A 15,190-nucleotide genomic window follows, 5' to 3' on the forward strand; every position below is an offset into this window, starting at 1 on the left:
AACACCACCACAAACTCAGTATTATAGTACAAAACTCTAAATTGTCTTTAAATCCAGAGTTTCCAAGTTGAGGTCATATCAGTAAGAAATATGGCTGAATCACCGATTCACTCTCATACAAAACATCCAAAGTGTGGTGGGAAAATAATCACCAACGCTGGCAGCCTGAACTGTGAAAACAAGGCAGAATGGTTACATGTTAAATCTGGCAAACTCTGGTGGTATGGTGATTAGAAAAGGCAGTTCAAGGAAATTGTTTTGACCCTTGAGCTAGATAAACAAGTTTATTTTGCCCTGTTTTGGCACATTGGCCTTGACAGTGGTGAAATCTGTGTGATTCAGACACCTGTGGGCATCAGACAACCTGTTCTATTCAGCGCTGCGGAAGTCTGTGGGTATATATGTGTGATGGCAGTGTGCTGAAAGTTTAGACAGACAGCAAACATGCTGAGGATCCTGTTGTTGAGTGTGCTGGCCGCTATAGGTGAGATGTTTCTCTCCATTAGCTGAGAAATGAACTGTATGCATTTACATATGTTAAAAAATACTAAGGTTCTAATGAAAAAGTTACAACCCTAACATGTCTATTTGTGTTTTTCTGTCCAGGGCTGACTGAGCCCAGATATCTGGAGGATCTGGCCATTGAGGAAAGGGTTATTGGTGGAGAGATCGCAAAACCCCACTCTTGGCCATGGCAGGTACTATATTTTTCACAATAAAAAACTTAAATCTCAACCCTCTTTTTCTAACTAGCTTCCTGCAACTAAAAGGAGAGGGGTCTGGCTGCAGACTCGGTGCAATGCAATCTGAGCTGCATCCAATTCTTTTTAATGGGCTCACCTAACCCCACCCCTAACCGTCACAGTGACGTCACTCACTCCATTGAGTGCATTTTGTCTGACATTGCATCAATGAGTGATGCAATCTCAGCTTGCATCATAAAGGCTGCATCCAGATACTATTGACTAAAAGAACAAGTTTTATCCTGTTTAAAAGAACCTATAGAGTGTGTATATTAAGTTTCAGCTCATAGTACCCCACAAATAATGTTTTACACCTCTTTGAAACTCACCATTTTGGGTTTTGATCCTATAATCTTGTCGTTTTGGTGACTGTCGCTTCAAATTCAATTAAAAAACAATGAGATTGTGCGCTTTCCAAAAGAGGGCGGAACTACAAATGCTAACATGTTAGCATAGTGACAGATTCAAAAACAAGATTGAGGTCCTCCGGGTGTCCACACTCGGAGGGCTGGTGTCCTGCAAAGTTTAGTTCCAATCAGACACACCTGGTCTATAGCTAATCAAGCTCCTACTAGGCTTTCTAGAAACATCCTTGCCGGTGTGTTGGAGCATGTTAGAGCTAAAATCTGCTGGACACTGGCCTTCCAGGACCGTGTTTGGATTCACGTCATGGGCAGGGCTTCCGTCTGCCCGGTGACTCAAGCTTCATTGCTAGAGTGACCAGGCAGTGCACCCAGGTCTGTGAGTACAGAGGCTTAACCTGAATGATGGAAGTTTTCAGCGGTGCTTACGAACAAGCTGAGCCCAGTTTGATCAACAGTTATCTGAGGATTTCCCCCCGGGACACCAACAACAGGTGCTACGTCATAAGCAAGCCTAAGTGAAAGCTCCTGATAGACCTGTTATGCAAAAACCGGAAGTACGTCAACAACGTGTAAACCTAGTTCCGGTAGGAGTTTTTTGGCGAAGAAAAGGCAGCTAGAGTGTTTTCGGCGAGCCCGAGTTGTCTTCCGAAGTTAATTAAATAAGTTATTAAATACATGCAATTAAAATAGGGGAGAGCGGGGTAGAACCTAACACAGGGCCAGTTGTAACACACTTGTTTTAAATACTTCCACACATGCTAGTATGATAAAACTTCGTGTATTTACTAGATGTCACAACAATAAATTGTTTCATTATTAAAAAAAAAAAATATTTTATTTTATTAGTTGAGCTTCTTGAACAGCTTATATTATTAACATTAATTTGTTCAGGTAGATATGCATAACGGTACACACAGGTGACTAGCGTTAACTAAATACACTATGAACAATCTTAACTGCAGGTGGGATAGTGGTAAAGTTGGTTTTATATTTGCACATTCAGACTTTCCCCTTAACAAAATAATTTCTTTAAAGTATTATTTGCAAACTCTAAATAGCGAAATCACGTAGTCATGATCCATCCTTGCTGCCTTAGCCACCGTGTCGCTATCTTCACAGCATAGCTGTTTAGACTGACGTTTGTAGGTTCTGTCATATACTGACTCCCTTCTCAAAGGAGCTGTAAAGTTGTTCCAAGGGAATAGGCTCGGGACAACACCACTCTTCAGGCGGCGAACGACGCAGCCACCACTGTAATCATCCGGAGCGAAGTGCCGGCTGCAGACATAGGTGCTACCTGTTTTACATTAAAACTATGCCCTTCCTCTCTTCAGATCGCCTGAATTCATTTGGGTTTCAGGTTTGGATCCACAGGAAAAGAATGAAATAAAAGGTAGGGCTGTTTCTCCAGCCTGGAACACAACAGAAACTGCGATTCTTCGACTCTGCCATTTTTCGTATCTGCCGCTATGATAACAGGAAGTTCTAATGCACTACATTGACGTATTTCCGTTCGAAAAATGCGGAAGAGCGTAAAAGGTCTATTGCTTAATGCGGTGTGAGCGTCTTCTGAAGATCAGATTTTCCAACTTAAGCGATTCGTGTAAAACCCATGCCAGTCGCACAAATTGCTCAACCCGCGGCACTTCATTCGTGCTTCCTCATTCGTGCATATCATGCTGCAGGATGTCTATTTAAATTGTGTCTTTGCATTGACTTAACATTTAAATCACTTGTGCTTGACGCTTCTGCCACGTCTGGTGTGAACGCAGCATTATGAGCAGGGCTTTCAGAGTTTTCTGGTCTATAATGCTCTCAGATTAGTTTATTTACTTTTATATAAGTGATGGAACTTTTTTTCTGAATCTTTTGTTAACTGTTACTGAACTGGAACTTTTGGTAACTGTTGTTTCTGAATGATCAGATAATATCCAAAAAAAAGTTCGGCTAAAATCATGTCTCTTTCTTCAGATCTCTCTCCAGTACCAATCTGGTGGAAGATACCATCATTATTGTGGTGGGACTCTGATCAGACCAGGATGGGTGATGGTTGCCGCCCATTGCGTCGACACGTAATAAATTTGTAGATTTCAACTGGCAAACACAAACTTAACTCAAAGACCACAGAAAAACCAGTCTACCAGTTTGCTTTTTCAATGTGTGTTCTGTGCAGTTCCAGAATATGGAGTGTTGCCTTGGGCGACCACGACACCACCACTCATGAGGGTCCCGAGCAGTACATAAGCGTCAAGGGTGTCTTCATACACCCCAACTGGAACCCCAACATTGTCGCAAATGGGTGTGTGAATATGGCATACACAATATATACATGACTGTGGGGACACAACTAACGGTCAATATAAAGATAAATGTCTTGATAATATAGCACAACATTCTTGAATACAAATCTGTACTGCTTGATTTTGTAAAATGATTCATTCTGAATTGAATACCACATACAAATCAAAATTTTAAATACTAGCACACTACTTTAGCACTTTGCTTAGTCAAACTCAATATTCTGTTTCAGTTTAAATAAGTTGCCATACTCTAATAAGAGTCTGCAGGAACTTAATCCATGGTCACTCTGCAGTTTTTGCTCCAATGACTTCCATTCATATGCATGTGCATATGCCAGAACAAAAATGCAAGCTTCAAAGTCCAGGAGATCCTGAAGTATGATGATCTGCGAATTTGCATTATGTGCATGCGTTACACCAAAGGATCAGGAAGATCAAAATGTGATCTCTTTGTAAATTTTGAAACTTAAAACATGGAGCCATCAGTGATTCATCATCTTGTTTAATCCCGCCCCTTTTCACATAACCATACGACGGAATTTCGCATGCTCAAACTGTAAAGTGACTGCGGCTTCATGGTTCACAAAGATCTTAAATGTTACATTTAAAAATACTGTACTTCTTCAGTTACACAAGCAAAATGTACTATGGAGTTGTAAGGCAGCAAGGTTACTCAATGGTTAGCATTGTCACCTCACAGCAAAAGAGTCACTGGTTCCAGTCCCAGTTTGGCATTTCTGTGCGGAGTTTGCAGGTTGTCCCCGTGATGGTGTAAGTTTCCTCCGAGTGCTCCGGTTTCCCCCATAGTCCAAAGACGTGAAGTTTATTTATAAACTAATTTCAAGAGGATCACATGCTGCCGGTCCCTCATTATCCAATTTATGATTCACCAATCAGATGACTCCTAAGCCACCTTAAATACCCTAAGTTCCATATAATAGCCATCTTTGTTTTGAAGAATCCCCCCTTCCACCCCTACTCCTCCTCCTTTTCTAGATGGGGGGCATGGTGGCCCAGTGGTTAGCACTGTTGCCTTACAGCAGAGGTCACCAATCTCAGTCCTGGAGGGCCGGTGTCCCTGCAGGGTTTAGCTCCAACTTGCCTCAACACACCTGCCTGGATGTTTCAAGTATACCTAGTAAGACCTTGATTAGCTTGTTCAGGTGTGTTTGATTGGAGTTGGAGCTAAAATCTGCAGGACACCGGCCCTCCAGGAACAAGTTTAGTGACCCCTGCCTTACAGCAAGAACGTCTTTGGTTCTGGTCATTACCAAACCAGCCGACATTTTTTTGCGGAGTTTACACAGTCTCCCCGTGCTCACGTGGGTTTCCCCTAGGTTCCCCGGTTTCCTCTTACAGTCCAAAAACATGCAACCTAAGTTAATTCACTAATCCAAATCAGCAACAAAGACATGTTCCTAATAAGTAGTTATCTCTTAAGACCAATCACTATCTGTTCATTCGCTACTACAGCAGGGGAGTTCTCGAGATCTACCTGAGCTCGCCTTGCAAACGGGAGGGAGCCCCGAGCTCGAGGATCTTATGAGCTTATGAGGCTCTCTCCCGGGACATCATGCCAAACAAGCTTTATAATCAATTACTAGCTAAGTACACATCATCAATTACTAGCTAAGTACACATCATCTCTAGGACCAGTCATCCAGAGACATGGATTCTCCTACCACTGCTATGCTGATGATACCCAGCTATACCTCTCTTTTCATCCTGATGATCCCTCGGTTTCAGCTCGTATCTCAGCCTGCCTGTTGGATATTTCACACTGGATGAAAGATCATCATCTTCAGCTGAACCTCGCAAAAACGGAAATGCTTGTAGTTTCTGCCAACCCGACTCTACACCATAACTTTTCAATCCAGATGGATGGGGCAACCATTACTGCATCCAAAATGGTGAAAAGCCTTGGAGTAACGATTGATGACCAACTAAACTTCTCTGACCACATTTCTAGAACTGCTCGATCGTGCAGATTTGCACTCTATAACATCAGAAAGATCCGACCCTTCTTATCTGAACATGCAGCTCAACTCCTTGTTCAAGCTCTTGTTCTCTCCAAACTGGATTACTGCAACTCTCTACTAGCTGGGCTTCCAGCTAACTCTATCAAGCCTCTTCAACTGCTCCAGAATGCAACAACACGAGTTGTCTTCAATGAACCTAAATGAGCACATGTCACTCCGCTGCTAGTCCGTTTGCACTGGCTGCCAGTTGCTGCTCGCATCAAATTCAAAACTCTGATGTTTGCCTACAAAGTGACTTCTGGCCTAGCACCTTCTTATCTGCACTCACTTCTGCAGATCTATGTGCCCTCCAGAAACTTGCGTTCTGTGAATGAACGTCGCCTCGTGGTTCCATCCCAAAGAGGGAAAAAATCACTTTCGCGAACGCTCATGCTCACGCTCAATCTGCCCAGTTGGTAGAATGAACTCCCTAACTGCATCAGAACAGCAGAGTCACTCGCTATTTTCAAGAAACGACTAAAAACTCAACTATTTAGTCTCCACTTCACTTCCTAATCTGCAATTGCCTCTTTGAATTTCACACTAACTGTACAAAAAAAAAAAAAAACTACCAACACTTCCCTTCTTAGACTTTACAGACCTGAAACTTGCCTTTAGTACTTATTTATTGTTGCTCTTAGTTGTGTAAATTGCTTCCTTGTCCTCATTTGTAAGTCGCTTTGGATAAAAGCGTCTGCTAAATGACTAAATGTAAATGTAAGTGTGAACTCTTGAAAGGGGAATTGGATTATCTAAAATGTCCGCAGTGTATGAGTGTGCGTAAATGTGAGAGTGTTTCTTAGTAATAGGTTGCGGCTGAAAGGCCATACGATGCATAAAACATATGCTAGTTGGTGGTTCATTCCACTGAAGTGTCCCTTGATAAATTTCAGAGTAAGCTGAAGGAAAGTGAATGAATGACTATGGAGTTGTAGCTCCCTCTATAGCACAGGTGTCAAACTCAGTTCCAAAAGGGCTGCAGCTCTGCACAGTTTAGTTCCAACCCTAATTAAACACACCTGATCAAACTAATTGAGTCCTTCAGGCTTGTTTCAAACCTACAGGTAAGTGTGTTGGAGCAGGGTTGGAACTAAATTGTGCAGTTCTTCGGCCCTCCAGGAATTGAGTTTGACACCCCTGCTCAACAGCATCTGTCAGTAAATTGCAGACTGTAATGTCTATTATTGTTTTTTTTTTGTTTTTTTTCAGAAATGATATTGCTCTTCTGCAACTGTCCATCAATGCCACTCTGAGCTCATACGTGCAGGTGGCCACACTGCCATCCTATGGAGAGATTCTGCCCTACGGCCACACATGCTACATCACTGGATGGGGCCGCACGCAGAGTAAGTTTGACTTGAAACGCCACAGCTCAGTCTTTGATATTAAACGATTCATTAATTATTTCTCTCCTTCTTTATGGATGTGATCTACATGCAGCTGGTGGTTCGCTTTCCGCTCAGCTGAAACAGGCCTATATGCCTGTGGTTGACCACGAAACCTGCTCTCAAAGTGACTGGTGGGGAAGCACAGTGAAGGACAGAATGATTTGTGCTGGCGGCACCACCAGCATGTCTGCATGTCATGTGAGAAGGACTGACCCTCAAACACATCAGAAGTCATTTCATTTTGCTGTAAAATATGTCATTCTGACGTCGGTCATGTTCTTTTAGGGTGACTCTGGTAGTCCTCTGAACTGTCTGTTCAATGGTGAGTATGTCGTTCATGGAGTGACCAGTTTTGTGGCTTCATCGGGTTGCAATACCTACAAGAAGCCAACAGTCTTCACACGTGTGTCATACCATGTCAGCTGGCTAAATCACGTAAGTTAGCTTCTTTGGGTTGTATTGTAATTGTAAGCCAGTGTTTGATATTTATGAAGTTTGTGTTATTTTGTTCATTTCAGATCATGTACGAGAACGGAGAAGATATAAAAGACAGAATGCCGTTTTCCCACATCTAACATCTGCTATTACCAGTAATACAACAAACTTCACATCTAATCTTAGACTGCTTCTGAATATTTTTTTCAGAATGATTAGGATGGTGTGTCTTCATTTAATCCAGTTAAATAAATCGAAACGTTTAGGTGCCATGCAGTGCATTGCTTCATTATGTATTTTTTCTCTGACACCTATATAGTAGGCATGTGGCTTAGATAAGTTCAAAAATTCTCCTGAAATGGATTTACATGCCTATTTATTAGCCCTGAATATAACACTAAAATCAGAAGGTCCATATTGACCAAATTTGGAAAGGTCGCGCCTGCTTTCTCAAACACATACACACACCTAGATGTGCTCTGAAATAAATGTGTAAAATAAACACATCTCATTTGTCAAAATAACATTTTATCAAACTGAGTCTGTGCCTTGGTAAATATATTTAACTGAAGAGAAATCGATGTACCAGTCCCTTGTGGTTTTCGGCTGAGCCGAAAGCCAAAGCTCTTGATTTACCGGTAAATCTACGTTCCTACTCTCACCTATGGTCATGAGCTTTGGGTCAAGACCGAAAGGAGAAGATCTTGGATACAAGCAGCCGAATTGAGTTTTCTTTGTATTGTGGCAGGGCGCACCCTTATGGATAGGGTGAGGAGCTCTGTCAGCCGGGAGGAGCTCGAAGTAGAGCTGCTGCTTCTCCACATTGAGAGAAGTCAGTTGAGGTGGCTCGGGCATCTGCCTCCTGGACACCTGCCTAGCGAGATGTTCCAGGCATGTCCCACCGGGAGGAGGCTTTGGGGGAGACCCAAGACACGTTGGAGGGACTAGGCCTGGGAACACCTCGGGGTCCTCCCAGAGGAGCTGGAGGAAGTGTCTGGGAAAGGGAAGTCAGCAGTTCTCTCCTAAGACTGCTGCCTCCTTAACCCGGACCCAGAAAAACGATAGAAAAATGAATGAATGAATTAATAAATGAATGAATGAATTGACCAACCTAAAAAGAGATGTACTTAGAGTTGTACCTCTGCGTAAAAGAGGAGTTGAAAAAAGTGTATGGGGTATATGCCGAAGCATGCTAATAGGATTTTTAATTTGCCATTAACCTGGGTTAAGCGCTTCCAGCGAATTGAATGCCAATGCAAAATCTGGTGCGTTTAAGGTCTGTTTTCTTTAAAAATCAGCGATCTCCACTAGCTGAGTGATATCCGATTTAAAGTGGGTCCCAGATTGTACAAGAAGCACTGCATTAAATTACATTTCCCCCGCCATGTCTTTGTAATATGAGCATTTATTTTACCCCAGTATATTCAATGGAGCTTCTGAGTTAGCCTGCCGATTCTGACGGGCACGTGCAAGTAAACGGCTTTTTGTCTCGTTTTACGCTTAAGCAACTAAATAAATGCTAAAGTTTATTTAACTGAATGTATTTTAATGACATTACAACATCGATGCTGTATAAGGAACCGTATAAAACGAGAAAAAGTTCACAATAACAGCTCACCGGAAGTGTATCAGCATGGGAATAGCACTAGCTCGGCATACTGTATACCCTATTATTTTTTCTGTTCTCTTGACAGCAAGAGCTGAGTGACATGACACAATGCATAAATGTGCATTAAACACTTGTATTGAACACTTCAGTCTACGCATTTTTGTTGCCTAATTACAAACATACACAGCAAATTTCACAATAAAGTAACACAAAGGGCATTTTGTGTTCTGACAAGCTGTAAACAAATGGCTGGTGGAGAACTGCTTTTGGCTGTCATTGTTGCTTAGCTATACAAGGCTTCATTGGACTCTTTGTGTATTCCATATAAATATTCCATATGAATAATCAATTTATACACAGTTAAACATACATAATATCTAATATTGTTTACCTGCTGTTTGCATCAACCAGACCAGTTTCAGCAGTCATCGGCATTTGGAGTTCTCCCACGATATATTGAGCACTTGAACTGAAAAAAAAGAAAGTAAAATAAAATAAAATAAATAGAAAACACTCACAGCGACATTGGGGGCGACCTTAATGTCAAACCACCATAAAAAACACACAAAAAAATGCATTTGGATATAATTACATTGTGGAAAGGGTCAATGAATCTTCAGACGCATTTTTTATTTGTATTCCTGTTTCTTTTTTGAACTGCCACAAACAATACGGCGCTCTATAGTAATCACTATCTATGGTGAACCCTAAAACAAACAACATCTATCACAAGACTAGGGTCCTTAAAGGAGAAAAGAAATCTTCAGCTAAATGCTGAGCAACAAATTAAAAAAAGGCAGTTCAAGGAAAATGTTTTGACCCTTGAGCTAGATTAAAAAAAGAAAGTTCATTTTGCCTGATTTGTCGGCACACCGGCCTTGGCAGTGATGAAATCTGTGTGATTCAGACACCTGTGGGCATCAGACAACCTGTACTACTTAGCGTTGCGAAAGCGTTTGAGTATATATGTGTGATGGCAGTGTGCAGAATGTTTAGACAGACAGCAAACATGCTGAGGATCCTGTTGTTGAGTGTGCTGGCCACTTTGGGTGAGATTTTTCTCTCCTTTAGCTGAGAAATGACAAAGTTACAACCCTAACATGTCTTGTGTTTTTCTGTCCAGCGCTGGCTGAGCCCAGATATCTGAAGGATATAGCCATTGAGGAGAGGGTTGTTGGCGGAGAGATTGCAAAACCCCACTCTTGGCCTTGGCAGGTACAATATTTTTTACAGTAATATTTAATCTTAAATATCAATAACTAAGCTTTTTTTTTTACTAACTACTGTAGCTTTGTACAACTAAAAGGCCAGTTTTATCCTATTAGAGTGTGTATGTGAAGTTTCAGCTCAAAATACCCCAGAAATAATGCTCTCAGACTATTCTATATACTATTTTGGAACATTTTTTCTGAACCTTTTTTTACTTTTGTTTTAGAGTGCTCAGATAATGTTAAAATGAATGTAAAAAATATATAATTTTAGCTAAAATTATCTATGTTTCTTCAGATCTCTCTCCAGTATTCTGATTTGGGAACATACTACTACTATTGTAGTGGGACTCTGATCAGACCAGGATGGGTGATGGTTGCCGCTCACTGCGTCGAAGCGTAATAAATTTGAAAAAAATTTCTATTTGCAAAAAAGAACATTTTAAAAACTGAACGCAAATAACTAAGAAAGCAGTCTACCAATTTGCTTTTTCAATGTGTGTACTGTTCAGTCTGAGAAAATGGACTGTTGCATTGGGTGACCACGACATCTACACTCATGAGGGTCCCGAGCAGTACATAAGCGTCAGTGAGGTCTTCATCCACCCCAACTGGAACCCCAACAACGTGGCATTTGGGTGTGTGAATATGGCATACACAATATATACATGACTGTGGTGACACAACTAACAGTTAATATAAATGCCTCGGTAATACAGCACAACATTCTTGACTATACAAATGTTTGCAGCTTCACTGCAAAAAAAAAAAAAAATAGTTTTTCTTACTCAGATATATATATATTGTCTTGTTTCAATTCCAAATATATACAAACTTTTAAATCAAGAAGCATCAGACAAGCATCACTGTGCTATAACACACTTTTTTGTCTTTCTTAAACTGGTTTTAAGGCCTTGCCTTACATTGAACAAGTAATCTGTGCAAATTAATCCACTGAAAATAAACAGTTTTGGTTATCTAAAAATCTAAAAAGGGTTAAAAATCTAACCCTTTGCTTCTGCCCTGGAAAGGCAGCTCTTTCCTGATGAATGCCATCTCATGGCAATTGGTAACTTTTTGATTTAGTGGCTAATTCATATAAACTCAAATGATCTCATTCGTACAATTTAATATGATTTGCTTATTCACCAATAATGGTTGGGTTTGGGGTGGGGTTGGGTGCCACACTACTTTTTTAAAATCGTACATTTGAACTCTTTGAATTCGTATGAATTAGCCACTAAACGGACAAAATATTAAAAAGTTACGTTTCTTTGTGAGATCAGGCTGATTTTACAGCTTGGACAAGATGTGTTTAACCATGCCGCTCCAACCATTAGTTTGCTGTGAGTGAAAGATGAGAGGAAGTGCTCAAAAATAAAGCTCAATATTCAGTTGGAAATATGTATCCATTCTGCAATAAGAGTCAGCAGAAACTTAAACCATGGCCACACTGCACTTTTCAACCCATTGACTTCCATTCAGATGTATGCGAATATGTCAGAACAAAAATGCAAGCTTCAAAGTCCAAGGTTGCTGGGCAATGATAATCTGCAAATTTGCATTACATGAATGCGCAACCCAAGCTCATTCTGGAAACGTAGCCCTGCTGACGTTTCTGGAGACCGCGATTTACGTGGTCGGAGATACCTAAGGCCGCGTTTAGTTTTTTTCGAGCGAACGCTGCGGGGCGGTTTGGGGGGCTCCACCCCTCCTCTTCGCGCTCGCCGGCCGACGGCTTTCCAGATGCAACCAGTTTGTCCGCTTAGCTCACAGTGTTGCGTCGGCGGAGCGGAGGCCCCGGAGGAACCGGCCGCGGACGACTGGGATCGAGTCCGGGGAACAGCGGTTCCGGAAATCAGGTAAGACGAAAAACGGAATCCGAAAAATAAGGGCGAGAATGTGGCGGGATCTGAAAACGCGGTCGAAATCGAAGACGAGGGCTTTTGCTTTTTTTTTTTTTTCTGGACGGCTTTTGCGAACCGTCGCTCGGGTTTAGGGAAGGAGGAGGAGGAAGAGGAGGGCGGCTTTTCGCGCGAGAACGGCACGGGCGCGAACGGCGCGCGCTCCCGAGAGGCGCCCGAGACGCGAAAAAGCGTCCCTTCCAGGACGTAAATCGCGGTCTCCAGAAACGTCCGCGGGGCTACGTTTCCACAATGAGCCCGGGTTGTGAATGCGTTAGACCAATAGAAGATCAAAAGGTGATCTTTTTCACATTTGGAAATCTAAAGTATGGAGCAATCGCTCCGTTTATCAATGTCCTATCATCTTGTTTTATCCCGCCCCTTTTCACATGACCATACACTCTCAGAAATAAAGGCAGAGGAGCTTTCTCTGGGGTAGTAAATTTTCAAAAGATACATATTTGTACCCAAAGAGTCCACAATGGTACCATAAAATGTATATTAATACCCAAATGTACCTAAAAAGTTCCTTTAAGGTACCATTATGGACCCTTCAGGTACAAATATGTACCTTTTGAAAAGGTACTGCCCCATAGCTGGCTCCTGTACATTTTTTTTCTGGGATTGTATGGCAGATGCTCAAACTCTAGTGTGACTGTGGCTTTATGGTTCACATGGATTTTATATGTTGCACTTCAAAGTATTGCACTTTTTCAGGTACACATTACAAATGTAACTATGGAGTTGTAGCTCCCTCTATAGCATCGGACATTGAATTGCTGTTATGTCTACAATGTCTATTATTATTTTTTTCTTAGATATGATATTGCTCTTCTGCGTCTGTCCATCGATGCCACCCTGAGCTCATACGTGCAGGTGGCCACACTGCCATCCTCTGGAGAGATTCTGCCCTACGGCCACACATGCTACATCACTGGCTGGGGCTACACAGAGAGTAAGTTTGACTTGAGATGTCAATTGACTTGATATTTGCATCGATGAATTTGCTCTTCAGTGTTTGAACTCTCAGTAATGATTTTAAATCACACTGAACAGAGCTAAACTGAACTGAACTTAAACACTAAAAACTGAACTACACTGTTCCAGTTACTATGACCATTTATGTGAAGCTGCTTTGACACAATCTACATTGTAAAAGCGCTATACAACTAAAGCTGAATTGAATATTTACAGATTCATGACTTGATTTCTCTCGTCTCATGAATGTGATCTTCATGCAGCTGGTGGGTCATTGTCAGCTCAGCTGAAACAGGCCTATATGCCTGTAGTCGACTACGAAACCTGCTCTCAAAAGGACTGGTGGGGAAGCTCAGTGAAGGAGACCATGATTTGCGCTGGCGGCACCACCAGCATGTCTGCATGTCATGTGAGAAGAACTGACCCTCAAACACATCAGAAGTCATTTCATTTTGCTTTAAAATGTCATTTTGACATCTGTCATGTTCTTTTAGGGTGACTCTGGTAGTCCTCTGAACTGTTTGTTCAATGGTAAGTATGTCGTCCATGGTGTGACCAGTTTTGTGTCTCCTGAGGGTTGCAATACCTACAAGAAGCCAACAGGCTTCACGCGCGTGTCTGCCTACATCAACTGGATTAATCAAGTAAGTTAGCTTCATTAGCTCAACTTTATAGCCATTTGTGATATTTATGGAGTCTGTGTTGTTTTGTTTATTTCAGATCATTTCCGAAAAGTGAGAGGATAAAAGACAGAATCCCATTTTCCCACATGTAGCATCTGCTATTAGCAGTAATACAATAAACTTCACATCTAATCTTGGACTGCTTCTGAATCTTATTTTACAACAATTAAAATGATGTGTCTTCATTAAATCCAGTTAAATAAATTGAATATTAATATTTATGAACAGGAATATTATTGAGCTCCCCAGCTCAGTGCCTAATCTTTCACTTAAACACACACACACACGATGTGTTGTGTTCTGAAATAAACATCTCATTTGTCAAAAGAATGCTTAAACAAATTGAGTAGGTCCCTTGGTAAATATTTTCAACTTAGGTGTTTTTTTAATCCACCAGAAAAAAAATCTATTTTACTACTTAGTGGTGTTGTGAATGAAATAGGCTAAATTATAATGATACTTTACCAACCTAAAGAGAGATGTACTTCGAGTTGTATTTCAATGTTTTTAATGTATATTAAAACACAGGCAGGATTTAATATCAACCTCTGCATAAAAAAAAAACACAAGTTTATAAAACTGACAGCAAGAGTGACAAGACACTATCCATAAATGTGTATTTAAAGACTTAAATATATAAAAGATTTAGAGGTTGAGCATTTCTGTTGCATAATTACAAACATACACAGCAAATTTCACAATAAAATAACAAAAAGGGTAGCAATGAAAAACCAAGAGAAAACAAGCTGTAAGGACATGGTGTGGCTGGCTCTGTCTTGGCATTTTATAAATAAGAGTCCCAAAAGTTTAAAATTAGCTTAAAACATAATAAGGAATCAGTCTGTGTTTTGATTGCCACACTTCTGATAACGTAACCACTTGTGCAGGTCCAGTTGATGAAGAATGTCATGCAAATTTTAAGGGCTTGCTAACTATGTGTAACTAATAGTCCCGTGTGCAATTTAATTGTCTGTGTTTTGTTCTGATAGGCCCATTTTCCCCGGGGGTTTACATGAGAGCAAGAAAACAATGTTTGAGACACACAGTAGGCCAATTTCCATGTAGTGAACTCATATTATTCTGGTATGCCTAGGCATCTCCAGATGATTATTACTTTTCATCTTCAATTATTCCTTGTGACATTTTGTGGGCAAACATGTGTTGTCAATAGCATAGCAATGTATTAAAAATAACAAACAAAAGTTACTTTTAATTCATGCAATAGGTCTCTGTGTCCTAAAAATCAGGGAGAGCTAATAGAACTTATAGAACTACTGAACATGGAAATGTCTCAGAAATGGTCTCATTTACACAACAGGCTGCTGACTTAGAGATGACAAGGATGAACAAGCTAAGTTAAATGGTCTGGAGTGGTCTCCTTTATTAAGATAGAGAGGACAGGTGGTATAGGAAACAGTTCCAGTTGATTGGGCTTTTTTGAGATTTGGCTGTCTCAGGAGTGATCTTGGTTGTTCTGATAGATGTTAGAACATCCCTGACTGTCTCAGCTAACTCAGAACTTACTAGAACAGTTTTGGTTGTCTCAATAATGACTGGAA

The 15,190-nt window shown here is 40.9% G+C and overlaps 2 protein-coding genes across 2 annotated transcripts; both read left to right on the forward strand.

Moving 5' to 3' along the window:
• Nucleotides 1-422: 422 nt before the first annotated feature.
• cela1.1 (chymotrypsin like elastase family member 1, tandem duplicate 1) lies at nt 423-7,763 on the forward strand. Its single transcript, NM_001025474.4, has 8 exons — nt 423-484; nt 607-698; nt 3,080-3,180; nt 3,282-3,407; nt 6,636-6,772; nt 6,867-7,012; nt 7,100-7,249; nt 7,333-7,763. Exons 1-8 carry the CDS (start codon nt 445-447, stop codon nt 7,387-7,389), a joined length of 849 nt encoding a protein of 282 aa, NP_001020645.2. The 5' UTR covers nt 423-444; the 3' UTR covers nt 7,390-7,763.
• A 2,089-nt stretch (nt 7,764-9,852) lies between these two features.
• cela1.2 (chymotrypsin like elastase family member 1, tandem duplicate 2) lies at nt 9,853-13,768 on the forward strand. The gene is made up of 8 exons (NM_001320402.1): nt 9,853-9,907; nt 9,982-10,073; nt 10,365-10,465; nt 10,579-10,704; nt 12,789-12,925; nt 13,212-13,357; nt 13,443-13,592; nt 13,669-13,768. The coding sequence occupies exons 1-8, from the start codon at nt 9,868-9,870 to the stop codon at nt 13,684-13,686; spliced, it is 810 nt and encodes a 269-aa protein (NP_001307331.1). The 5' UTR covers nt 9,853-9,867; the 3' UTR covers nt 13,687-13,768.
• The last annotated feature ends 1,422 nt before the right edge of the window (nt 13,769-15,190 follow it).

This window comes from Danio rerio, chromosome 22 (genome assembly GCF_049306965.1).
Source record: "Danio rerio strain Tuebingen ecotype United States chromosome 22, GRCz12tu, whole genome shotgun sequence".
NCBI classification, from domain to species: Eukaryota; Metazoa; Chordata; class Actinopteri; order Cypriniformes; family Danionidae; genus Danio; species Danio rerio.